General features: G+C 42.8%; 1 protein-coding gene across 1 annotated transcript in view; it reads right to left on the bottom strand.

Moving 5' to 3' along the window:
- The window catches only part of CLSTN2 (calsyntenin 2), a 651,167-nt gene that overhangs the window by 84,901 nt on the left and 539,771 nt on the right, over positions 1-26,495 (bottom strand). Inside the window, exon 8 of the mRNA XM_015132004.3 lies at positions 19,877-19,998. Within this exon, the coding sequence (XP_014987490.2) occupies positions 19,877-19,998 (122 nt within the window). The remainder of the gene's footprint in view (positions 1-19,876; positions 19,999-26,495) is intronic.

Below are 26,495 nucleotides of genomic sequence, written 5' to 3'. Positions count from 1 at the left end.
TTATTTTTTTAAGCCATTCTGGTGGGTGCTTGGTATAGCTCACTGTGGATTTAAATTTTGCATTTCCCCAATGTATAATGAAGTTGAGCACCTTTTCATGTGTTTACTGGCCATTCGGATAACTTGTTTCTTAAACGGCTTTTTTGGGTCTTTTGAAGGTCCAGAGTCTTCGTCGTCTTTGTTCACTGTTGCATTTGCAGGCTCCACAGAAATGCCTGCCAGGTGGGAGGCTCTCAGAGGAAGTATTTGTTAAATAAATGGACAAATTCACATACCTCTTTTATCACTTTCTTAATATTTTTATTTAAACTAGTTCACTTTTACTTAAGTAAACTGTGCATGTATACATGTATATGTAAATATATTTATTTATTTATTATTATTATTTTTTGAGACAGAGTCTCACTCCAGTTGCCCAGGCTGAGTGCAGTGGTGCGATCTCAGTTCACCGCATCCTCGACCTCCTGGGCTCAGGTGATTCTCCCACCTCAGCCTCCCGAGTAGCTGGGACTGTAGCTGTGCAGCACCATGATCGGCTAATTTTTTGTATTGTTATTAGAGAGGGGTTTCACCACGTTGCCCAGGCTGATCTCGAACTTCTACACTCAAACAATCTGCCCACCTTGGCCTCTCAAAGTGTTGGGATTACGGGCATGAGCTACCACACCCTGCCTAAAATAATTTTATTTAATTTTATAACTGTGAAGTCATGTTTTAATGTGTAAGTTATACCTTTTCTCCTACGCATTAAAATAAATGGGTAACTATTAAAATTTTTAAAAGTCCGTTCAAGTATTTCTAATCTCTCTCTCTCTAATGTCATTGCTGGTATATCAATATCCCTCAAATTAAATGAATTGATACCACTGAAACACTTAAGTGCTCATTACATGTTAGCTATGATTAGATTTCCTTACCACCAGCAAATCCAGGGCAAGGACGAAATGAGGATTTGGGAAATGTGTCTTAGCAAGGCAGTGGTGGTTTTTAGAAAGATCACGAAGGCAAAGCAGAAGGGAGTAAAAAGAAGGCTGGAGGGGCACCAGACTGGCCAGGAGACAGAGAAAGACAAATTAACACTTGATTTGGTTGTGATATAAAGTATGTTTTTCAAGATTTTAAGTGACCATTTGTGCTTTACTCCACAGATAAAAAGCTTTAAGTTTATTAGGGACATATGACTTACAGGGGGTTGACCCTGTGCTAAAATCTTCTTAATGAACAGGTTTCCAATGTTCTGCCTCTCTCTCTCTCTCTCTCTGGGTAAGCTGCTATTAGAAGAAATGCAGAAACGGAACAGCCCTTTGGGATCAAGCACAGTGAGAAAGTCTCACTGGGTTGGCCTCTCTTATCAGCCATTCACACGAATGCTTCCTGGCTACACGTGAGCAGGTACTAGACATCACGGCTGGGCAGGCTAGGCTGCGAGACCTTTGTGAGGTGTGGGATCTGCTCCTCATTACTGAGCAGATCGTACTGCCAATGTTCAGCCTACGACACTGCTTGGTGAAAGACTTCCCATAACTGTTAAGTGAGAAGTCACAGAATTTCACTATTGAAGCCAAGGGCCTGCCCAGAACATAGTGTCCTAGTAGATGTGCCACGTTCTTTTAATTTTTTTCTGAGACAAGGTCTCGCTCTGTCACTCAGGCTGGAGTACAGTGACACAATCTCAGCTCACTGCAGCCCGATGTGCCACATTTTGAAGTGGTCCAGGGCAAATGGCAGCAAGGATGAGGGCCGCCTTTGTGGCCCAGCTTCAGTTTTCTGGAATAAGTGTCCATGGGATGCCCCTGGTCTGGGGGGCAAATGACTCCACAGTGTTGCCCATGAGGTGCTGCTTCTGGGGATGCGTCTAGCATGGAGGAACTGGGGGCCTTCATGTACAGCCCTGACTCCAGTAGGAAAGGATCCTTCCTTCATAAGGAGATTTAAAGCCCCCCTCCCATATCCTTGGATGTGACAGAATATACAGAGAAATGACCGGTGTGGATTCTATATGGCCCACAGAGCAGAGACCCAGAGGATCTGGTTAGAGGCAGAGGCTGCCATGCCCCCAGTGTGCTAAGCTGAGCAGTAGAAGGAACAAAGTATTAGAAGAAAGATTAAACCCTTTACAATCTTTAGACTTCACTGAGTCAATGCTTAAGCAAAGGTCAGAACCCATGCAATGGTAACGAGTATCTCAGAGCAGGAACTGAGATGCCCCTGAGTAGTCACTATGAGTTGAGAGCAGCTGGTGATGTCCAGAAAAGGCTCCAGCAGACTGGCAGGCCCCACTCTGCTAGACGCTTGGGAGGAGGCTCCCTAACAGCTCCTTAATACAGAAAACCTGGAGTCAGAAAGCCGTGCTAGGTGCAACGTACTATATTAACACATTTAATCCTCCAGATCCTATGGGATAAGTGCCATTTTACAGATGGGAAAACAGAGGTACAATGAACTTAGCTAACTTTCCCAAGGCCACGCAGCTAGTAGTGACAGAGCTGGGCTTCAAACCCATGAAATTAGGTTCCAGACTCTATGCGTGTAGCCTCTAAGCCAGCCTACCATTCACAACCAAGTACATCAGAGGGCATGCCTCTTATTTCCATGAATTCTAGAATTTTCCAGGACAGATTGCAACTGGTTAAAGAAGTCTCTGACCTCCAATGTGGGGCAAAACAGGGTAAAAACTGATGGCAATCATAAACTGATAGAACAATGCAATTCAGTGATCACCTGGCATGAATCAGGTGCTTTATGCATCTACCTAGTGCCTGTATAACCAATTTTATAGATGAGGACATGGAGGCAGAGGGTTTACATACTATTCCTCAGTAGTATCTGTTGCTAGAGGGTAGCCATGATGAGATGTGAACTGAAGGCTTTCTGTTCAAAACTCATGCTCTTGGTTTGACATGCTTTCTTCTGTCTTTATGAGGCTTTGTATTTTTTCCTGGTACATCACATGTACAGTTGTCCTTCCTTTTCCAGGGGCATTTGAATGTGAAACCTCATCTGTCACATGGGAAAGGGACTGCAGGCCCCAGGGTTTCCCCTGGCAAGCCTGTGTCAACTTACACTTGCCCCTAGCAGTAAATTTTTAATGCACCCTTACTGATACTTGGTATTCTTATTAAAACAAACTAAAAATCCACCTTGCCATTTTACTGGATAAAAACAATACTTAAATATTTTATGATCTGTGCTTGTCTGTTGCCATCCTCATCTCGTGACCTGGGCTGCTCACTCCTATAGACTAACGACCTGTACCTGTCAGGGACCCTAGACCCGCCATTTCTCTGGCAAAAGAATGCATGCTTGATTCAAAACTTTCTATTTCCTGGCCAGTTGATATAGGGCCAGTTGTTTTGTAATCTTTCCAAGCCACATTTACCTCACATCTGAGTGATGGGGTAATGAGACACTGAGGTGAAGATGTGTAAAATGCAGAGCAAGGGCCTGTGAACAATTTATCTGCCTACATCCCTCCCCAAAGCCCATTTTGGTTGTCTTTTAGAACGAACACGGCGTTGATTTCATTCCAGTATCTTTAGAATGGGCCGGGATGTGGTGGGTTTTTAAACATAGTTAGGTCCTCTCCCTGCTGCTCCATGCAAGCCTTCCACCACCCCCAGGCTCAGTCAGGTGATCCCTCCCAGACGGTCTTCTGTATATACCTCCGGTCTAGCCCTGATCATGGTACTGTAATTACCTTTCTCTCCCACTAAACTCTAAGCTTCAGGGCCAGGATTGAGCCTCACCATTGCCATAGGGCCCAGAAAAGTCTCTAGCACATAGCAGCCCTCAACACATACTGCTTCTTCCACTTAAGTTACTTTTTATCCTAAAGCAAGATGCATAAAGCTATACAAAACAAGTGCAGTACTTCATGAACTATTATGGAGTGAGCATTCTTATAGCCATACCCAGGCCAAGAATTGAAACCTTACCAGCTGTGCAGAAGCCCCTTCCCTGAACCCCATCCCAGTGTCAACCACTACTTTCCTCCCGAAAGTATCCACTGTCCTGACTTTTACAGTTTTCACCTCTCTCCAGTTTTATCACTTAAATCTGTATCCCTAGACACTGTAGTTTAGTTTTGCCCATGAAAAAAACTAATTTATGTTTTTCAAATCTTTTTAAATCTATAGCTTACACATTCATTATTTTCTTTTCCTTGCAATTTATCTGTTGAAGAACACAGGATAATAGATTTTCCCAGTCTAGATTTCGTTATTTGCACACTCATGTGTTTCTCTGTCCCAGCATTTCCTGCACGTAGGCAATCAGATCTAGGTTTATCTTGTTCATTTGTGCCCCAACTCAGAATCAGCTGTTTCTTTAAGAAACCCTGGAATCTTTTAGTGCAAATGTGATTTTCTGTTTGCCAGTTCTGTTTGCCATACTTCTGTTTGCCAGTTTGCCAGTGTATTCCCTGCTTCAGTAACTGGTATGAAGTAGTTGTCAAAAAAAAAAAAAAAAAAAAAAAAAAGCACGTATTACGTGCATTCTGCGGTAGGACTGTGCTCATTTCATCTACAGTTTCTAAATCTCAATCAGTCATTGTCTATCTCTGCATGTGAGTGTGAGACCGTGGTGGCCAACAAAACACTTCCATGGGTCAAGTGTTCTGCTGTCACTATATTAATCTTGCTTTACATTCATTATATCATTAAATCCTCATAACCACTCCTGAGGTGTTCATATTTATCCTCATTTTACAAATGAGGATACTAAGGCTCAGAGAAGTGAAGTGACTCACCCAAGGTCACACAGATAATAAGAGACAGAGTTGAGTGGCAAACAGATCTGAGAAACTCCAAAGCCTGCATTCCTTTGACTGCTCCATAATGAACATTTGTCCCTGAAATATATTTGTTCATTTTTAAATTTGATCTTGACCAAAACTTCTTGATGAATGGATAAGTGAATGAATATGTACTTCATGGGGCACAGTGGAGACACAGCCTTGTTCTACACTCAATCTCCCTAAGGAATGCTTTGTTTCTTCTTCTCTGGGTTCCTAATGTGACATATTGTTGCTAGACGTGGCAGAGGGATATTTTTAGTGTTTTGAAATAAACCAGAATGTGTATCTTTGCTCTTGGCTTATAAGACTCATTTTATGTCTATGTTTACAGGCAGAAAAATTAGTGCCTGATATCAGATAATTCTTCAAGTTCCAATTTATATTTATAGCCCAATTGTGGGCTCACTTTTTATTTGAGTCTAGATAATAGATATAAGACTCTGTCTTTGCTTTGTGTCCAAATAGCTATAGCCTTATTGTTCCCTGTATTTGTGACTAATGAAACCTTTTGACATAGTTGTGTTTGATGGAAACAGAAGCAGACCATTTGAGAGGGCTATTACTAAGCTCTCCATTTCCAGGGCAGCCTGAACAGAGGGACAAGGGTTCCTTAGTATCTCACATTTCATGTGATGCCAAGGGGGCAAACGTTAGGCTTTCCTGTTGGGAGAGGGAGAGTTCTGTCTTTCCCATGAACACATAAGAAGTTACTGCTTGCTGAAGAGAAGACAGGCATGTGGAGCCATGGGGTCTAGCATAGGAATAGTTCTAGCACTGTTCTGTTTTCTACTTTGGACACTGGAGTCAGAACAGTGTTGAAACAAATGTCAACTCATTCTCACTGATACAGAGAAGGGAAGGTCAAACTATGGTTGTACCTTTAATTAGCTTAGAGGATTATAAGGAAACTGGCTGGAAAGCCTCTACTGGGCTGTTCTCAGAAACCGGTTTAGCTCTTGATGGAAAAATGGCCAAGAGACCTGGAGATAAGCAATGAGGATTCAAAGTATTTTCCAGATAAATATGGGAGACTCTTGGTACATATGAGCAATAATTTCTGAGATCTTTGTGGATACCCCCACCCAACTCATGAATACTACCTATAATTTTTCCCCTTCAAACATCTAATTTATGGCTAAAACCATCACTTTTTCAGACTCCTTCACCCTAATCACTTCCATGACTATCATCAACAATTTGAATAGAGAATGATCTTTCTGTTTATAAAGGGAAAGAAGGCACCTGCTCTTTCAGGTATTCCTCTTGACTTCTTGGAGCCTTAGCACAGGTCCATACTGAGGCAAGGCTGACACTATTGTGTGCATCCTGGAAGCAGCAAATCCCACAATCCTAAGACATTCTCCAAATACCTGAAACTTGCATCTGTTGGTGCTCTCTTACTTTCCCAGGTCCAAACCTCAGAATTTTCTCTCTAGGCTTTCTAGAATCCTGTTTCACGCCAAATAAGCCACTCTAGACGTGTGCCCAACTTCCAGTTCAGGGTTTGAAGGTGAGATTGGGCCCTCCTTCGTTATTCATGCCACCTCTACAGCATTTTCCTTCAGCATTCTCTAGACATTCCAGGTCCAATTTCTCCTTTCCTACCCGTGGCCCATACGTAATGAACAGTTCTGGCCAATGATACTACCTTTGCCCTTTTGTTTATTTGAAGAAACCTACGACATACGGAGCTCCAAGTTTTTGCGTGGGAGTACTCCTCCCTTTGCCTGAGTACTCAAAGACTCTGACCTCAAGCAGGCCTTTCTTAACATGCATCTTTGTCTTATCACAGCATTCTTGGAGTTAACATTGTAACACTTCACATAAAGTTTAAGAACTCTGCATCAGTAGAACTCATTTAACACCTCCATCCTTTTGTTGTTGTTGTTCTATTGTTCCTTTGCCCTTAAATACATTTTATTCCCCACAATACACAGTTATAATCATTGGATTTAATAGTCATGGTCATTTAAAGAAATGAAGGAAGGAAGGGCAGTCTTTTACATTTATTTACATAATTACCATTTCCAATGCTCTTCTTTCTTTCCTATGAATCTGTTTTTCATTCTGACATCCTTTCCTTTCCACTTGAAGGACTTCTTTTGTCATTCCATTGTCTTTTGGTTTCCAAAGTTTTCGGTAAAATGTTGGTTGTCATACACATTGGTATTTTCCCATACATAATGTGTCTTTTTCTCTGGGTGCTCTTAAGAGTTTATCTTTATTTTCGGTCATCAACAGGTTGAGGATAGTATGAGTAGGTGCTGTTTTCTTTGTATTTATTTGGCTTGGAGCTTGCTGATCTTATTCAATCTTTAAGATGGTGTTTTGAACCAAACTTAATAAATTTTCCACCACTTCTTCAATTAATTATTTAATGCCTTGTTCACTTTCTCCTGTCCTTTGGTACTTTTGAGACTATCTTTCATTTTCTATTCTCTTATGTGCTAAATCCATATTTTCATTTTAGATATTGTATTTTTCCACTCCATGTTTTACATTTCCATATAGTTTCATTTCTCTGCTGAGATTCCCTATCAGTTCATTCATTATGATAATCCTTACTTTTAGGTTTGTAAACATTTAAAATATTGTTTTAAAGTTATTTTCTTCTAATTCCAACATTTGTGTTTTATCAGGGTCTATTTCTCTTGAATGATTTTACTCTGGACCTTAGATCACATTTTCCTGTTTCCTCACATGTCCAGTAATTTTTATTGCACACTGGATATTATGGATAATACAGAGTAGAAACTCGGATTCTGTTATTGTTGATTTGTGTTAAATTACTGGACAATCACCTTGCACTTGTAGAAGGTTTGGTTTGATCCTTTACAGAGGTGTGTCTGTTTAGAGTTACCCTTAGTCCCAGGTCAGTTCTTAAATCCTGGCACATAGTCTTTGCTCTTAATGTGTATCTCTTTTGCATTTCATTAGAAAACTCTAGATGTTTACCTAGCCCTTCTTGGAGGAATTCCAAAATTTGTCTCCGTTGCAGTGAACAGTAGCTAAAATACCTGCTCAGATCTTTTCATTTTCTTTTCCTGACATTGCTTTCCCTGGGTTCCTGAAGTCTCTTCTGTATATACACAGTTCTGGGAACACTCAGGGATTTGAGGGATTTGAGGGGAGTTTATTATCAGATTTTGACCTCCTTTCTTGCATCTCCATTCTTATTGGTATTAACTCAATTTCTGGCAACTCTGGCATTGATGAATTTCATCCTCTAATACCTTACGCTCAAAGAATATGCCTGCCTGCCTTCTTTCCTTCCTTCCTTCCTTCCTTCCTTCCTTCCTTCCTTCCTTCCTTCCTTCCTTCCTTCCTTCCTTCCTTCCTCCCTCCCTCCCTCCCTCTTTTTCAGTTCTTGTTTTTAATATCTTTATTGAGGTATGATTTATGCATCATAAGATTCACTCATTGTAAGTGTATAATTCAATGGTGTTAAATAAATTTATATAGTTGTGCAACCATCACTGCAATCCAGTTTTAGAACATTTCCATTATCCAAAAAAAGTCTATGCTCATTTGCAGTTGATTTCCACTTCAACCCCATGCCCTAGGCACCACTAATCTGCTTTCTGTCTCTACAAATCACCTTTTATGGAAATTTAATGTAAATTAAGTCATATAATATGTAGTCTTTGTTTTCTAGGTTCTCTCACTTAGCATAATGTTTTCGAGATTCGCTCATGTTGTATGAGTCAATAGTTCATTTCTTCTTATTGCTGAATAGCATTCCATATATGGACACATAGAGACTATTCACCTGTTAAAGGACGAATTTTTTTTTCTGGATGCTTTCATCCTCAGATGGTACTTGTATAGCTGAAATAGTGCTTGTAGATGTAGGGACCAGTGTTTGGGTCCCTCCATCAGAATATGCCACTTAGATAATGTTTTCTTAAATTAAGAAGCATTCATTAAACACATGTTTGTGTTAGAAACGCCTAAAAATTAAAAAGGTGAACAAGACGTGATAGTCCAATGCAGTGGAAGAAATAAACCAGTGAACAAATAAGTATCATAAGGTGTAAAAATGCTGTAGTAACAGTCTTTTCTTACCTTCTCACCATGAAGGTAAGGTCAACTTTCTATTGGGGAGGAAGTTACAGGAAAGTATTCATGAAGGATGTGACCCCTGAGTATGGTCTTGAAAGATGAATAGGTTATTGGCTAGTCAGATAGTGGGAATGACTTCTCTGCCTATAACACAGTGTGTTTTATTCTTCTGAACCATGCAGACATGTTCACAGATAGTATTTTCCAGTCTGCCAGTGCCATTGGGGATTGCACTGTAGCAAACTATTTCTGTGAGTTTCTGTTGAGATCGACAAATGAAGAAATACAGTAAAGACTTGGTGGATACTCAGTTCTGCCAAGCTATGTAAATCTCAACAAGACAAGAACCTAATGGAAAACAACATGGAACTTTGGAGCATGGTGCTTGGTCCAACACCTTTGCCAAATGACTTAATTTTTCAGAGCCTCAATTTCAGTGTTTATAACATGGAGTTAAGTTTTAACCTCAAAAGTAACTGTGTAGTTTAGACCTAATGTATGTAAATCAAGGGTTTAGGGATTGGAACATAATGGTCTCTCAGAAATGCTAGTTTCCCTTTTTTCCCTCACATGTAATGTGTTTCTTCTGGCTCACGTTTACTATTCTTGCACCTAAAACCACAAGGAGTTAGTGCAATTACAAGGCTTGTTTGTCTTTTGACTCCCATTTCTATTGCCTCAAAGCTACTATCTTCTAAGCAACCAAGGGATGCAGTAGCTGCTTCATAATGAGACCTTGCTTCCTTCTAAGTGTGCACTGATTGTCAAGGTGATGAAGGAGGTTCATTATTTAGAGGTATAATTAAAGGGCACTTCCTTTAGCTAAACTAATGAGTAGTAAGTGCAGCCATAGTTGCATGTTTAGACATTAAGGATGGAAACAAATGACTCATTGGAGATTGGGAGTAAGCAGGGATGGTAGGGCAAATTAATCTCGCTGCTGGACCTCCAGGGTTATTGCTTTTTAAGACTTCCTCAAAGGGGTAGTCTTCCCTGGGAAGTCGGCTCCAGCCTTCTTTTGTCTTATGGGATGAACAGCCTTCTCATTACCTTGCCTCAGGAGCGAGGTGATCTTTGCTTCAAAAGATGCTAAAACAGGCCGGGCACAGGGGCTCATGCCTGTAATCCCAGCACTTTGGGAGGCTGAGGCGGGTGGATCATGAGGTCAGGAGATCGAGACCATCCTGGCTAACATGGTGAAACCCTGTCTCTACTAAAAATACAAAAAAATTAGCTGGGTGTTGTGGCAGGAGCCTGTAATCCCAGCTACTCGGGAGGCTGAGGCAGGAGAATGGTGTGAACCTGGGAGATGGAGCTTGCAGTGAGCCGAGATCGCACCACTGCACTCCAGCCTGGGCGACGGAGCAAGATTCTGTCTCAAAAAAAAAAAGGAAGAAACAAACAAACAAACAAAACAAACAAACAAACAAACAAACAAAAAACAGATGCTAAAACATGATTCCTGATGAGCTGAACTTGAAATCTGTTTCTGGATGGACTTCCATGCCTGGTTCTAAACATTTAGGGATATGGGTATATTCTTGTCCTCATGCATATTCACTAAGATTGTACATTCACCCAAGTTAAGACTGGTGCCTTTTACCCTCTGGGAGTATGTATGTTTTGAGGTCGTATACAAAGTTTTTCCACTTCTCAGATGAGAGATGTGGAAAGCACCTTGCTATGTCTGCCACTCTTCATCCATAATCTGGGCATTTTGCCTAAATGGCATGATTTTTGTTAGAACTAAAAGAAAGTGCTTGATATAAAATAAGAACTGAAAAAATGCTGGTTCAAGTTCCCTTCTCACAGCACATGGACTTGACAGTGGCCAGTGCCTTTGCATCATGTCTCCCAAGTAAGCGGGATTAGCATTGAATTGGCCATTACATATTAGGATTCAATTTTACCAATTTTTTGCCTTTTCATATCATGGAAGTGACAGAGAAAATATCGTTCATATTATAAAAGCAAACATTTGGGTTCCAAGCCAAGGAGAAGCCTCCTTCCCTCCCACTGGCACCAATTCCCAAAGGAAACGAGAAAGGTAGAAGCATGACACAGCCAGTGCCGTGACTGAGCTCCTGCTGCTTCCATCGGGGTCCCTCCATGGTTTGAGTATCTTCATTTATTATCGAATAGATTATTTGTTTTACTAAGCATTTATAATTGTGTTGACATTACTTCATCCTTTTTAACTGTAAAACAATATTCTTTTTAATGTTTATATTATTCCCTTCTTTTTAACACTGGTTTTAAATATGTATTAGGGAATATCTACTGAAAACATGCATTCATTGCCTCTGGGCAGATGTACAGGCTAGAACACAAATAATGATTTTACAGGAGCAAACGGAATTGCTGAGCAGGTGTTCGTCAAGGGAAAAGAGACCAGAAAGGAGCCAGGCTTGCCAGCAAAAGGGGAAAAATGTAGAATCATTAGCATCTTTGATTTGTTGAGATTTAACAGTGATAAAACCTTAGACTCCAAGTCAGGATAAGAAAGCAGGGGAAGTGGGCGAGATGGCAGCAGGGAAAAGAACGGCATCCCTGTAGCTCTCTTCACTGAGAGCGTGGATTCTCCTTTAGAATAGGTTCTTCAGAAGAAAAATAAAGAAAATCCAAGTAATAACGAAAACCCAAGAAAATTTCGAGAAATCAGTTCTTCAAGGAAATGGCTCAGGATATAATGTTAAATAAGCTATGGAAACCATCAGTGGGTTTGTGGAGACTATGTCTACAATATGGCACATATGGAATTATCTGCTTATCAGATTTTACTATTAGTTAGGTATGCAATATGCTCCATCAACATTCGGCAACACTGATCTGCACTTTGTTAAACTTCCCTTCCTTCCCTTTATTCACTTCATTGTGGTCTCTTGGTGACTGCCTCCTTTTAGTCATGGTACAGCCTCTGCAACATAGCAGAAGTCTATCTCTTGCTAATAATCATAGCAGTCACTACTTGTTACTACCCGCCATAGATCTGAAACTACCTGCACTACGCGGGTGAGCTAGAGCAGAGTTTATTTAGAAGGTGATTCTAAGTTAGGAGGACAGATTAAGTGAGAAGAATGAGTTAAGAAAGGAGGAAAAGTCAATCCAAGAGGGTGTTGTTAAGGTTGTCATTGCATGTAGTGGGGGCTTCTTTCCACTGAGGCCCCTGAGAAAGTGCAGGGTGCTGCCCAGAACTGCTGCAAACTTCCAGGACTGACTGCTTCTGCACCCCATTGGGTGACAGGTGCTCCTAGGGGTGATAACACTGCTGTGGCTCAGAGCTGTGCTCACTGGAGCCCAGCAGACTCCTGCTGCCTCGGAAAAGGCCCTGAGGAGAAAAACAGAAAGGTCCAGTGGTGGAGGGTGTGCACTGCAGAGCGGATTGGTTGGGTAAAGTGGGTTTCTGTGCTGCTTTAAGGGAACGGCAAGCATTGTCTACAGAATCTAATTCTCATATCAACTTCATCAACTTCAAGCTTCCAGGTGAAGCTCTATCAAGAGAAAGAGGATTTCATGAATTTGCTTTACTACTTACAGAACCAAGCACAGAGGACTCAGACAAAAGGTTTCTTTTCCACTTCTCATAGCAGGTAAGGTGATTTGGCACCTTCATCTATTAGAAAAACATGACTTAGAGAAAAAGAAAAGCCCCAAATCTGCTCCATGGGGATCCTAGTCCTGAGGCTTATAAGGAAGCAGGCCTGGTGAAAAGCCAGAAGCAAGCAGTGAATGGTGGTTTTACAAAGAAGTGCCTCTTCCTCCTTCCTCCCTAGTACCCAAGCTGCAAGGGGGAGGGCTGTGGAAACCTGTGGTAGAGACATCATATACTGGTGAACAGAAGAACCTACACACCTCTTCAGAAATAATGACCCAGGGTCACCTCAGCAAGGTGTGGGGAGATGGGAGGTGGCTTGATTTATGAGCATGAGGCAGCTCCAGGGCTCCCAAAGGCTCACAAGTGAGGTATTAGTTTCCTATTGCTGCTGTAACAAATTACCACAAACTTTGTGGCTTAAAACAACACAGATTTATTGTCTTATAGTTTTGGAGGTCAGAAGTCTGAAATGAATTTCACTGGACTAAAATGGTGGGGTCAGCAGGGCCACATCCCTTCTGAAGGCTGTGCTGGAGGATCTATTTCCTTCCCTATCCAGTTTCTAGAGGCTGCTGCATTCCTTGGCTCATGGCCTCACATCATTCTGACCTCTGCTTCCATCTTCGCCTCTCTGTTTCTGACTCTTACCCTCTTGCCTCCCCTCTTATAAGAACCCTTACTATTATATTGGGCCCATAAGAATAATCCAAAATCATCTCTCCATCTCAAGACCCTTAACTTAGTCACATATGCAAACACCATTTTGCCATGTAATGCCACATATTCACAGCTTTCTGGGATTCAGAGGTAGACATCTTTAGGGACCATTATTTGGTCTGCCACAGGCACCTAACAGAGCCCAGAGGTGCCAGGTAAGGTGACATGGCATGAGAGTAATGAGGAGAAGCCATGAAGCAGGAATCTGGGGCATGATGCAAAGCTGCAGAAAAGGGGCTTTAAGATGGAACAAGCATGGCTCAGGCAGTGGGTGCAGTGCTGGGTGCCAGCACACTGGCACTCTCTCAAAAAGAAAGCAGAACAAATGGGATACGCATGCCAGCAGCTACCTTTCCAGAGAGTGGACAATCCAACCACTGCACAACTCTGACCTGAGAAGCCCAGGATGTCCCATGTGGATCTGAGGACCCTTCTCTGCCAACACCATGAAGCCACAGAAGCCACGTCTTTCCAAATGTCTTGAGGCTCTCTTTGAAATGGAAACAGTCAGGGAGAGGGACTAGAATATGACTGGGGCTCGTCAGGAAGCCATATATGTCATAGGGAAACAAAGAGACTAGGTCCACTTGGCACATCCAAAGTGAGTCACTATTTGTGGCTGTCCCCCTACCCCCAAAACACACACACATATATTATTCACTCAGAACAACCCTGCAAGTTGATGTCATAGAAAAAGTCATTCAGAATTCTGCCTGAAAGAGAGAGAAGAAAAGAGGTCCTGGACATCCTTCTCCCTCTGTTTAGGACATTGGTTCCTAAGGGACACCTGGTCTTAATGAGGGCAGGGCACAGGCAGAGATGCCGAACAGAGTGGCTGCTGCATTGCAAGAAACATGCCCAACGAAGCCAAGAGCTAGTCTTTAACAGCAGAATTAGAGTGCTGACAATGCCCAATTATTTTGCTCATTCAGATGACCGGTCTGAACTGCACCGACCATTCTCCAATTAACTCCTTGGCACTTGGCTATAATAATGATTGAACTAACCTATTTGACTCCCCCATGAAGCTGAATGAGCAGATGTAAGTAAACTGACTCTGCATCATTCTAACACACTTTCTTCACCAAGAAAAAAGGATGTATTCACTTTTAGATCTTTCTAGGAGCTTTAGAATTCTATGCAAGTAGAATGGACTTGATAAGCTAAGGCTCTGGCCAGAGACAAATGTGCTCAAATCCTGGCTCTGGGGAACTCGGGCTGTGACTTATGCTCATTTATATGAGAAGGAGGAATAGCACCACCAAACCATGGGTCTGGGTTGAAGGGACCCTCTGGGTATGGTGAGGGGCTGCTGGGGACCTGAGAAGCTCCCCGCATATAGGGAGTTTAGCATTCTCTATGGGAGGTAGGGCAGGGGCAGGGAGAATTGGAAGCATTCACAAAGGTCATCTTCTTAAGAGGATCCAGACTTCTCAGACATATTATTGTGTGGCTTTCTTGTATCAGAACAGTAGCTTTTTAAATCAGTAATCTCAAACCAGAGACCAGAGAGTAAAGGTGGACTGCAGAATATTTTTTTGGCCAGATGATCTGTTTTTGTAAATAAGAATATATTAAAGTTGAGAGATTTTACACAGAAATCTGATTTCTAACTTCTGAGCAACTGGAAGTGCAGCACGAGGTCTAGATTCTTGTATAGTTTATAACTGTGTGGTGGCTAAACCTTTATTACTTTATTTTACTTTCCACTGAATCTTGCATTCACCCAGCCAGGTATTGTCACTCATCTTGATGCTTCTTCCCACTCACAATTATTAGAGTTTGGGATTCTTGCAAAAGATGCTCCCAAGGATATGTAAACTGGGTATAAACTGAGCAGGGCTGAGTTTCCCCAGGGTGGAGTTGTGTCGTTCTTCTCTCGATCCCTGATGCCTATTACAATTTCTGGCACAGAGAGGGCAATGGCCAACTGAATGAATCTGACGTTTGCATCTTGTGCTTGTTGCAATTTTTCAGAGATGCACTTTTTTCCTTATGTGAGCTGGGGGTACCTGTGCTCTTGTTGGTCAACTGAGGCTGTCATTCAAGCTGTGTCTTCCCATAAGTGGAACAGATTGTAAAACATCAGCAGATTTCCCTCCAATCACCACACCAGGTCCAAAGGGAAGATTATTAGATCGTGACACTGAGTCAACCATATCCAAATGATATTAAAGCCAGGAGGGGCTGCAAATTAGTTAACCTTTCCTGTATGTGCTGGCAGCTGAGCGCTTTCCTCTGCTTTTGTCTGGGTTTGCACGTGACTCACTGCAGGCTCGAGGGATTTGCATTAGCAGATCATAAGTAAAAATCCCATTAAAATGACATTCTCCTCATCATTATGATGGCTTTAGTGAGATGCCCTGGATTGTCACAGGCATCTCCTGCAGCCACCTGGTAATAGATTTACTTGGCTGTCCATCCACCTTGGCCAGAGCCTGCTGAGGTGTGGGGCAGAGGGGCTGGGCTGACTAAAGCACACAGTGGCTCTGTGGAACTGCCTCTCTCAGCAGCACTCCTGAAGGGCTATGTGAAAACCATTCTCCATGACTGGTTTCAGTGCCATGAAGAGCCGCTGTTCAAACATGTCTGTCCAGGGCTGGGATTCCTGGGGGCCTCCAACATAGCCCCTGCCACTGGCTCCATTCAATGGCCTGGCGTGAGTTACATTTGCTTAAACTTGATAAATCTGATGAATGTCATACTATAATTCCTTATATTTGCCCATCTCTAAAATTCTCAGTCTTCTCTTGAATAGTAGATGTTTCAATTATGGCCCATTCCTTTGGGGATAAAGCGTCAACTCAATCATATGATATAAAAAGCCACTTGGGATTTAATATCCACCTGCTCCCCCACAAGGGGTCCCAATACCTGTCAAAGCTTTCTCCTTCTGCCCCATGCCTGTGCCTATGCCCCGCCACACTGAGAGCTCACACGCCCTGACCCCAGCCCTCCTGCTCACTGCTCTGCCATTAGGCTGCCCTGCCCTGCACCACGGAGAACTCCACATTCCTTTCAGATGTTCCCTCCCACAGAGGACTTCCCAGGCTCTCAGCCCCAAGTGCCCTGCATGAGCTCCCACAGACTACCCCCCATCTGGCCCCAGCCTACAGTGCCTATCACATGGGATTGTAAACTGTCTGTTGATGGGTTTGTTTGACCCATTATCGTGGAAACTTCTAGAGAACAGAGACTCTTATTTTAGCTACTAATCCCAGGTACCCCGCACAGAGCCTAGAGTACAGTTTGTGCTCAGAATAAACTGCTAAATAAAGAAACAAACGAGTCCCCATCAGGCACTAGAACAGATAAAATGCTGCTGAAATTTCCAAGGTTGGCCAGGAGTTAAAATATAGACAATACATTAGACTGGCTTGAGTCCTTTCTGGCCAAGGCCAGAAAGTTCTGTAACAGTGACAAATCCACTGGTGGTAAATCTAGTAAGATCTTGAAATAAGATATCAAGATCAAAGATGAACAATGTTTGAAATCCAGGGAATTAAAAAATGGCAACACTTAAGAATTTTAAAAAGCTCAATAAAATGAGTCAAAAGATCAATTAATCACTGGGAGGTTTTCAAAGATATCTGGATTTTTCTTCCTTCCTCTCTCCCTCCCTCTTCCGCTGCCTCACCTCATCTCTCCCTTCTTTTAATCTTGACATCCATTCACTGTTACGCAAACATTTACTAGGCACCAACCATGTGCTCATGCCTATAACATGCACACAAGAGCTGGAGATGAGTAAGACACTACCCTGCCCTCCAGGAGCTCAGTGCAAAGTGAGCAGACAGGCAGGATAAACGCGTAACTACAGAACAGTAGGAATGGGGATAGAGTTCTGCCTGGAGACTGGGCAGCAGAGAAGAGAGGCAAACACCCATTGGGGGGACCCAGGATGGCTTCCTGGGGGAGGTGACCGTACTAGGTATGCACATTCTGGCCATCAAGTGATTTACACCCAAGAGACTCTGGCAAGGTTCTGTCTACACAGGAAGCTGAGTAAAGAGAAAGAGGGGTCTCTGGGTTGGTCAATATATACCACTGGATTGCTAGCATGGGAACTGATGAGGTTTCCTGCACCGTATTCACTATGGTTCCCTTCAGAGGGAGGGTAGCTGTGCAGGTGAGCTGGGGCCGTGATCATCAACCGGCAGTCTTTAAACTTTTTAAATGTTAATTTCTTTAGTAGAGGAATGCTATGGACTGAATTGTGTCTCTCCCAAATTCATATTTTGAAACCCTAACCCCCAATATATTTGGAGCTAGGACCTTTAGGTGGTAATTAAGGTTAAATGAGGTCAAAGGGTGCAGCACTATTTCAATAGGGCTGGTTCCTCATAAGAAGACAACGCACCACAGTGCTCCCTCTCTGCCATGTGAGGACATGATGAGAAGGAGGCCCTCTACAAGCCAGGAAGAGATCTCTTAACAGGAACCAAATTGGCTCCTTGATCTTGTACTTCCTAACATCTTTAACTGTGAGAAAATAACTTCCTATTGTTTAAGCCACTCAGCCTGTGGTATTTTGTCATGGTAGCCTGAGTAGACAAAGTATAGGACAGCTTGAGCAAAATGAAGATGTGACCATTTTAGAGGATTTCATCAAGACTATGAACATTTTGTATTTCAGTGATAATTCTGATATCTAATATTTTTGTAAATTTAGAAATGCAAATTTTTAAAACTTCAAATTAGGCAGCACACCAAAGCAGGAGCTGGGCATAATGGAAAGGGCAGGTCCTACCCATGGTCTGCTGTGTGACCTTGTGCAAGCTACTGGACCTCAGTCTATAGCCACACATTAGCCACCAGGAAGGGCTGTAGCAGAGATGAAAATAATTTCCCACGTGCAGCCCGCCTTGCACAGAGCAGGCATTGACAAATGGTAGTCAATGAGATCAGGGTAGTTTGGAAGGTGTTTGGTGAATCTCAGCTCCTCCTTAAATTTACCACTTTGGGAACAGATGTTAGAACTGCTAGATTCACTATATCTTTATCTTTAGAACCAGAATTCCTTCCTCACCTATTTTTAATTTCCAAGCCTATGACTTCATTTGCCTGCATCAGTGCTCCTCAATCCCATCTTAGAAAATGCCTCAGGATATCTATAATTATCTCAACCAGTATAGCAATGTTCCTATTTTAAAAACCCTCACAATATGGAATTTATTTTAATTCACGTCAATTTGTATTATATATTTTAAAACATCCCATAAAAGCCATATGGCACTTTAGGACATAGCTGAGAGGTTGCTGAGAAATAAAATAAACAATGTCAAGATTTCACAATTCCTGCCAGATTCAGAATTCCTAATTCAGAGGAACATATAGTAATCAAGATGCCATATTTTTAGAATTAGCATACAGCAGGATGGGATTTACTGGGAGTGGATTAGGCAGTTGCCACTGGGCTCCCCTAGCAACTTTCCCGTCAGCTTGGCATCCTTAATCTTGTCACATTGCCTGGAGTTCCACCATTGAGAGATTCCTTAGAGTTAATGAATCTTTGTTTTAGAGAACATACATGTGTACTTCTATGAGGATGAAAGGTGGCAGCAATCATTTCCGTCTCAGTGTGAATGAGTTCCTCCTGGAATACTTCCCAGTAACACTCTAAGATCAGCTCACTGGAGGACTGGAGACTTGGATGGAACAGAGAGAGGGTGGGGGTGGAGACATAGTAACAAGGAGGGAGAAGGGAAAGGATTATGAATCAGTCAGCCCTCAGCAAGGTGAGGCAGGTAGTGTAGTACACACAGTGGGCTTTGGACGAAGTAAAGAAGACTGGGGGTCCCAGAAGTGCTTAGCCCAGCATATGGAAGGGGCAGAATAAAACAAAATGAGGTCCTGGGGCCCCAGGGAGGAAGGATCAAAGAAAGGGCATCATTTCCTCTGCCTCATTAAGCAGCATCTATTCCTTAATCCTATTTTCTGACTGCTGGCATTCTTTCTCTTGATAATTTAAAACCCTTTTTAAAAATTAGCCCCTGGTCACTTTCAAATTTAAGCAAAGGCCAACTCTAATCTTGCTACATAGATGCTTCCTGATGGCACAGCCAACCAGAAAAGTGAGTACTACTTCCACCGTTAATTTTCACAGTCAGTCCTCCGAAACATACTTCAAAGCTTTGGAGTCACACCAGACACTTGCTTTGTCATTGAAAGTATGATGCAGTGGCTCTTGTGATCAAAAGTCATGAGGCCCTGGAGTGAGTCACACATTTTTCCACTTCAGAAAAGAGCAGGCACTGCCCAAGGTGCTCTGTGTCACTGCTTACTTCAAAGTCCTCAAATCCCTGTCCTCAACCTGTGTCACCCAAAGGAGGTAGTACAGCACCAAGGGAAGACATGGAGCATTTGTGATTTAAAGATGTGCTAACAGAGATCATAACTGGGCCTGGGGATCAGGAGAACTGGCTTCCACAAGCTCGATGTGGAGCAAATGGACAAACCGCACATGACAGGCCCAGTGACCCGCAGCATCCAGGCTGGGAAGCGTGTCCCTCCCCACCTTCATCTGGCTGTAAGGAGGCAGTTTCCTTCCTGACTTTAAGATGCTGTGTGTCTCCCTAAGCTGATTTTTCCAAAATTCAGCAAGTGGTCAGGACCTTGCAGTGCCTCCCCACTGCCATCACCATTGGATTGGACCGGCCACCCCTGCAGAGGCATGAGTAGCAGCAGGTGTGAGGTGAGCACCATACCTGATCCAGCTTCCAGTGGAACTCCGCGGGGCGAAAGGTGTCAGCCTGGTCGAAGTCCTTCCGCAAGAGAAAGACGAGGCGGCAGTTGTGCACATACAGGGCATAGTGATGCCGGTTCATTTCTGAAAAGCAGAAAGAAGGTTTGAGGAGTGAGAGAACCCCTGTGTCAGCCTCCACCAGAGGAGTCTTCCTGCTCCCTCACTTAGCACAGCCCAGCGGACAAAGGCATGGGCACTCCAGTCTTCTCATTTACAACTGGCTCTGATGATAGTTCTATCATGCACATGATAGAGCTCTTCCAAAGTGGAAGAGGAAGACTCAGGAAAACCCACAGCCAACCTCTTGCTGAGAAGCCATGGGAACTTTAAATACTCACCTAACTTATACTCAGATACTGCATCAGACCCAGGGTACAAATTACTTAGGTTAACAAACTTCTTGTTTGTTGGTTACAGATGTTTCTGGAGGGTTTAGGGAGCTCTGTGCCAATCACATCCGTCACTCTGTGCTCCTTTAACATACTGGTTTCTTCTAGAGTTCTGGGTTTTTATTTTATTTCATCAGATGGCAGTGACAGCAGTGACCACGGAGTATATCTTCTCTCTCTACCTAATCAATATGAAGTAGAGCTGCCTCACTTTTAGCTGCTGGGAGGAGGGAATAGGTTGATTTTCCAGCATTAGAGATAGTTTTGTGAGTCCAACACCCCCTCCCCATACACAGGCAATTAACGGGAAGTTTTCCTCTCCTAATGTAGAAACTTCCTTTCATGCTTAGAAAATCTCGTGTCATGGATTCTGGCAGAAGAGGAAACGTTCTTTGACCAATTCTTAGCGACCTTAAACCTTACTACATTATCGAACACACCAGAAATCTACCAGGAGGAGCGTGCTCCATAATGTTGGTTGGGTGAGCAGGTGCCCATGTGTAGTGGAAAGAGCATGGGCCCTCGATTCGGTAGACTTTGGGTGGAGTTGTATCTTGGGTGATGTTGAGAGAATCATCTCACCTCTCAGAGCTTCAGTTTCCTTAACTATATCATGACATTGATGCTGGATTATCATAATGTATCCCAAGAATGGAATATTGCAATCAATTCCTGTACATCCGGTATAAACCTTGCCTATAAAGTTTGGGTGGGAGGAATCAACACCAATTACATTTCTAGGATGGGCCCTGATTGCTCTTGACCAAACAGGTTCATGAGAATCCCCCAGCACATGACTGGTTCAGGATCCATGACCATGTTCCTAGCACAGGCCATTCTCCTGGCCGCAAAGCTTCTGTCAGGAGTTGGCAAGTGGCTCAGTTCAAGCCAGTGATATGAGCACTTTTCTCAGCAGTTCTGGGAGAGAACTGCTCTTTTAGCAGAAAGCAAACAGAAGAGATACTTTCCTTCCCACTGGAAGTTGTATTATACCACCGGGAGGCTTGGAGCTGTGCAGCCATATTTGCTCATGTAAAATGGATACACTTACAGGCACAGATCTGAGAAATTGCAGAGAAAAGGAGCCCGGCCTTAGATGCACTTTACCTTGATGATGACTTCATGAACCTTCATAGCTCTGGATGTTTTCAGTTACAAGATACCCACATTCTCTGTATTAGTGTGATTTTTTGGCTATCTGATATCAGTTTGGTCTGGACTTTCCATCCCTTACAGCTGAAAGCCTCTCAATTGACACAAAGAGGAAATGTGTGGAATGCATCTGCCCAGAACAAATACTCCGTAACTGTTACTTATTAGAAGAACTATCATACTGCCTCATGACCAGGGCAACATAACAAAGTAGTGCTCCCAGGGAAGCATCACCATTCTTGAGAACACAACCAGAGGATGACAGGAAGGAGAATGGTCAGGGTCTGACTGTGGCAGGGCTGGCCTCGGCCGTTATCTGGGGGACCATTTTTAGCCTTTGGACTGGCAAAACACCCTGGACTGCTTATGGGGATTTTACTGAAGATTTCTGGTCCCCCTCATCACTGTATAACTGACTTTTCTGTGGTTTCTGTTGATAACTCTTAGGAAACATAGAAAGGAAGAATTTTTGCCTTTAGTTTTATTCGGAGTTAGGAGAAGGTGGGGCTAAGGAGGTAGAACAAGAAGAATGGATGGGCAAACCTCACTGTACTACAGCAGCTTCTAGTCTGGGAGGTTTCTTCCTCCTTCTACTCCCTTTCTCTGAATTCACAGAGTCAACTCATATGCCAGGGTACCTGGCTCATTCACTGTGTTGGTGATGTGATTTGCTCAGGAATCCATTTTATTCCTTTTCCTGTCCTTAGGAATTCTTTGTTGAATCTTTCTTCCCTTCTCTCTGTCCACGTCTCAGGTAGATCCTAAAGCCTTCTGCTCACTTTCATGAATTAGAATACTCTTGAAGGGTTTAATCCAAATCAAACATCAGTCTCTCATACAGTTAAAACAGATGTTCCTCTTCTCCACTCAGTCTTTACCCATGGCTTGGTGGCCCACAATAGGGAAAGGATGGGGTAAGATCTTTCATTCTTCTTGTTCCACATCCTCATCCCCCAACCTCCTCCTAGCTCTAACCATGGTCAGAGGTAGGGGAATATGGATGAGAGGGAAAGAAGTATAAAGTCTCTTTAAAAAGCCAGTAGAGTTTTTCATTTCCAAAGGCTCTGCGGAGGTCTGCACATTGCCATCTTCACCTCCCCACCCTCTGTAAGGATGGCCCTGCCATAAATCTTTACATAGGAATTGATATCGTAAGTGACACACTCCTTTTCTGGGTTGCTGGGACATGTGTGCTTGCTGCAATTCCACTTTATTAGCCCTCACCTCTCCATTCCTCGTGTGAAAGATAGTCTTTCCAGTTGATCTTCCATAATTCCTCCTCAGCTTCTCCCTTCTCGCAGGACTCCCCTCCAGCACACACATCAGCTCCTGCTGCTGCGACCCCCTTCCTGGCATGCAGCCCTCTGGTTGCTAGCCTTGCACATTTCTGGATGTCCATTTGGCCCACAAGAACAAAAACACCTGTGTTCTGCCAAATTGTACCGGGGAAACCTCTCTCCCTCCGGACCCTCTCTCCTTACCCTATAATTGTGGCAGCCCCATCATTTGCTTGCCTTCAGACACCCTGGGTAAGAATCAGGGCCAAGCCTTCATGTACCCTAAACTCGACATAAGTCAGGCTCTTCCAGCACTTTCCTGGGCTCTGCTCTGACACCAGCCTGGAGCAGACTTAAGAGTGTTTACAGCTCAGCCAACTGGCAGCAAAAGTAAGGTTCTCACTTCCTTTCTACAGACGACAACCTCAATCCTTCTGAGTGGTTTTCTGGGCACCTCTGTAAGTGTGAAAATACCCCCATCCCTTTCCTAGCAGGCAGGGGGACCATCCTAGCACTCTCTACCAGGCTGACACCTCCGTCTCTCTCACCTGGTGATTACTGAACAAGGTTGGCCCCTCTCTCTTAGAAAACCCTGTAGGGCAGTGGCTAGCACTGTACGTAGCCACTGATCATTCATTGTTCTCAGTTCAAACTCAGAGACAGAAAAGGGCTGCATGCCAGGGGAAGAAGATTCCAGCAAGAGGAGCAGATGTGTGTGTTGGAGGGGATTGATTACTGTGATAAGGCAGGGGCTGAGGAGGAATCATGGAAGGTGACTGGAAAGTGCACAGTTCACGGGAGGAATGGAGAGGTAAACCCCAACAGAGGTGGGCTTAGAGGGGCACAGGGCCCCACACAGTGACCTCAAGGTAGACACATGGCTATGTGTTCACCTAACCTATTTTCTTTGCTCCTAGGTTCACAGCTAAACTCATTTCACAGCCTCCCCCAGGGGTAGGTGGGGCAATGTGACTAAGTTCTGGCAAATGGAATGTGTATTAGAAGTCAAACATGATACTTTCTGTTCTGGTCAATAAAATCCTTCTGTGTTCAGCTCTAGCCTTACTTTCTGTTCGACGGTTGAAAATGTCAGCAGCAGATGATGCAAGAATCCTTGGCTTCTGAGTGTTCCGGGCAAAGCAGAGCTCCCCTACCCTCCAGACCCACCTGAAGCTACTAGACAATGACAGGAGGTAAAACCGTGGGGAAAGAATGTTAGCTACTGAGATGTTTTTCTTGGTTGTGGTAGTGTTGTCAGTGGTCCTCTCCCTTTTTTGCAGTTAGCCTTTGCTGACTAGTCAATTCTGTTATCCAGCTATTTAGAAAATAATTTATAATGGAACAGCATTAGTAAGTTTTACTTAGTACACCAGACAGAACTTAGTGCAATCTTCATGAAGAGCAATTTGACAATTTACAGCAAAAGCTTCCTTTCCTAACATTTCTATTATTTGAATCAGTAATTCAACTTCTGGTTGAAATAATAAGAAATGTCCAAAAGGTATACACCAGAATACTCTTTACAACATTGCTGTGTTTGCATTTAAAAGAAGACAATGTAAATATCTAATGAAAGGGGGCCAGTGACATGAAGTATGATAAATCTACATGACAGAGTTTTAAACTCCCAAATAATCCATATTTTAAAACATATTTTATCACATGGAGAAATGATGTGGAGATAATGTTATATAAAGGTAACTGATGACACAATAATATCAGATATTATAAAAATGTAAGGACATTCTACATATACACAGAAGCAAAAATAACCTTGTAATGAAATGTACTAAATGTTATCAGAAAATATCTCCTCAATGGTTAGAATTTCAGGTAATTTGTGTGTTCTCTTTTACACTTTTCTGCGTTTTTCATGTTTCCACTATAGACATACATTGCTTTATAACTTGAAAAAAAAGTAGATGTAAAAAAGCCATAAACAAGCTTTCATTTATTCCAGATTTTTTTTTTAAATTTAGGATGGGGTATTTATAGATTTTTTTTCTTGCTGTCAGAAAAGTTAGAGAAAAATCTTCGCACTTTCTCTGTGCCAATCTTGAGTGTTGTTTCACACAAGGGCCCAGGCTGAACACCAGGTGCTGCTAATTTGGGGGCGCTGAACGCCTTCTCCGGGGACTGCTGTGATGGTAGTTGAGGCAGGGTTCAGCCATGGCTGCCCGTTAGGCTCCTCCACCATTCTTATTGAGCTGGGTGGGGCTCTAGCATCTACATGTTTTTACAAGTGCACTACTTTATTCGAATGAGGACCACTGGTGCAATAGCATGGGCCTGGGACTCAGGGTCAGAGGATCTAGGTCCAATCCTGTCTTTCTTGGTAATCATCTGTGTTATCCTGGGCCAATCACTCAACCTTCCATATTCCAGTTTCCTCCTTTGTAAACAGGAACATTTATATCTGTCTGACTTGCCTCCCCAGGGACTCGATATAGCTCAGAAAGGACTATAGGTGCATGGCCACTGACCCCAGCTCACACTGCTTTGTATTTGTCTGCATATTCTTAAGCTGTTGTCTCATTGGGATGCTGGCTCCTGGATTATGATAGGAGCACCTCACAGGGCACTGCACAGGCTACTGAACTGCATCGCAAACCTCTACCTTCCTGCATGAAGGTCTCAAAGAAAAACCTGTCCTTGGCACTGACTCCTACATAGACTTGCCATATAAATAGGGAAAGCCAGGCACCTCTCGGTTTCTGTATCCAGAAAATACATTAACATTTATTATAAAGATCAATTGAAACAGAGAACATGGTGTTCTTGTAGCAGTGTAATGAGGAATAAAACTGGAAATAATAATGATAATTATAGTAACAACATCAACTAAATTAATGGAACGCTGATTTATGCATGTGATGCTACTAAGTAATTTCATACTTTATTTCAAGTGTATTTCCCCTATTCTACCTATGGGGAAACTGAGGCTCAGAGAGATTAGCAGCTCCTCAAAGGTCACACCTTAAGAAGTGGTCAAGCTGAGATGGAAAATTTAGCTGTCCAACAGCAGAGGGCGAGCTTCAGCTCTTCTTCTATATTGTATTTTTACTGTTACATCTGCTGTGGTTGTTATTTATTTTGGGTGTTTTAGCAAAAGTTGTATTTGAAATGGGAAATTGTAGAATTGTAACTAAATGCAGAGTTGTACAATTTGCATAAGATCTCGGGATGTTTGTGTATGTGTGTGGGGATGGGTGGGTGTAGTGATAAGAGCATAGGTTTGGATTTAGTTGGATCTAAGCTGACATTCTAGTTCTGATACTGACTGTATAACTACTTGTGACAAGTTATTTAACCTCTAAGGAATGTTTTATCCTTAAAACTGCAAAAACAATAAGGCTTTTATAAAATAACTAATAGAGACCTGTGTTTAGAATAGTAATAGCTCACACAGATTATCACACTTCCTTTGTGCCAGGCACTGTTCTGAACACTTCATGAAGTCATTTAATCCTCCTAAGAACCCTATGAGGTAGATACTACTGAAACACCCCTTTTACAGACAGGTAAAGTGAGACACGGAAAGGCTAAACAACTTGCCAAGGTTATCTAGCTAATAAGTGTTAGGGGACTTTAACTACCAAGCCGTGAACTTCTTGCACAGGCCCAGCATGCTGAAAAGCCTAACGAATGGTAGCTATCATTACTATATATGGCAGAGGTTTTCAAACTGCTATTCTCAATTAGCAGTACTTTATTCAAAAGATAGCTTTTGGAAATCTTCCTGTATATAACACAGTCAAGGTGG

The sequence above is a fragment of the Macaca mulatta genome, chromosome 2, assembly GCF_049350105.2.
Source record: "Macaca mulatta isolate MMU2019108-1 chromosome 2, T2T-MMU8v2.0, whole genome shotgun sequence".
Taxonomy (NCBI): domain Eukaryota; kingdom Metazoa; phylum Chordata; class Mammalia; order Primates; family Cercopithecidae; genus Macaca; species Macaca mulatta.
This window is presented reverse-complemented; position numbering and strand designations above follow the sequence as displayed.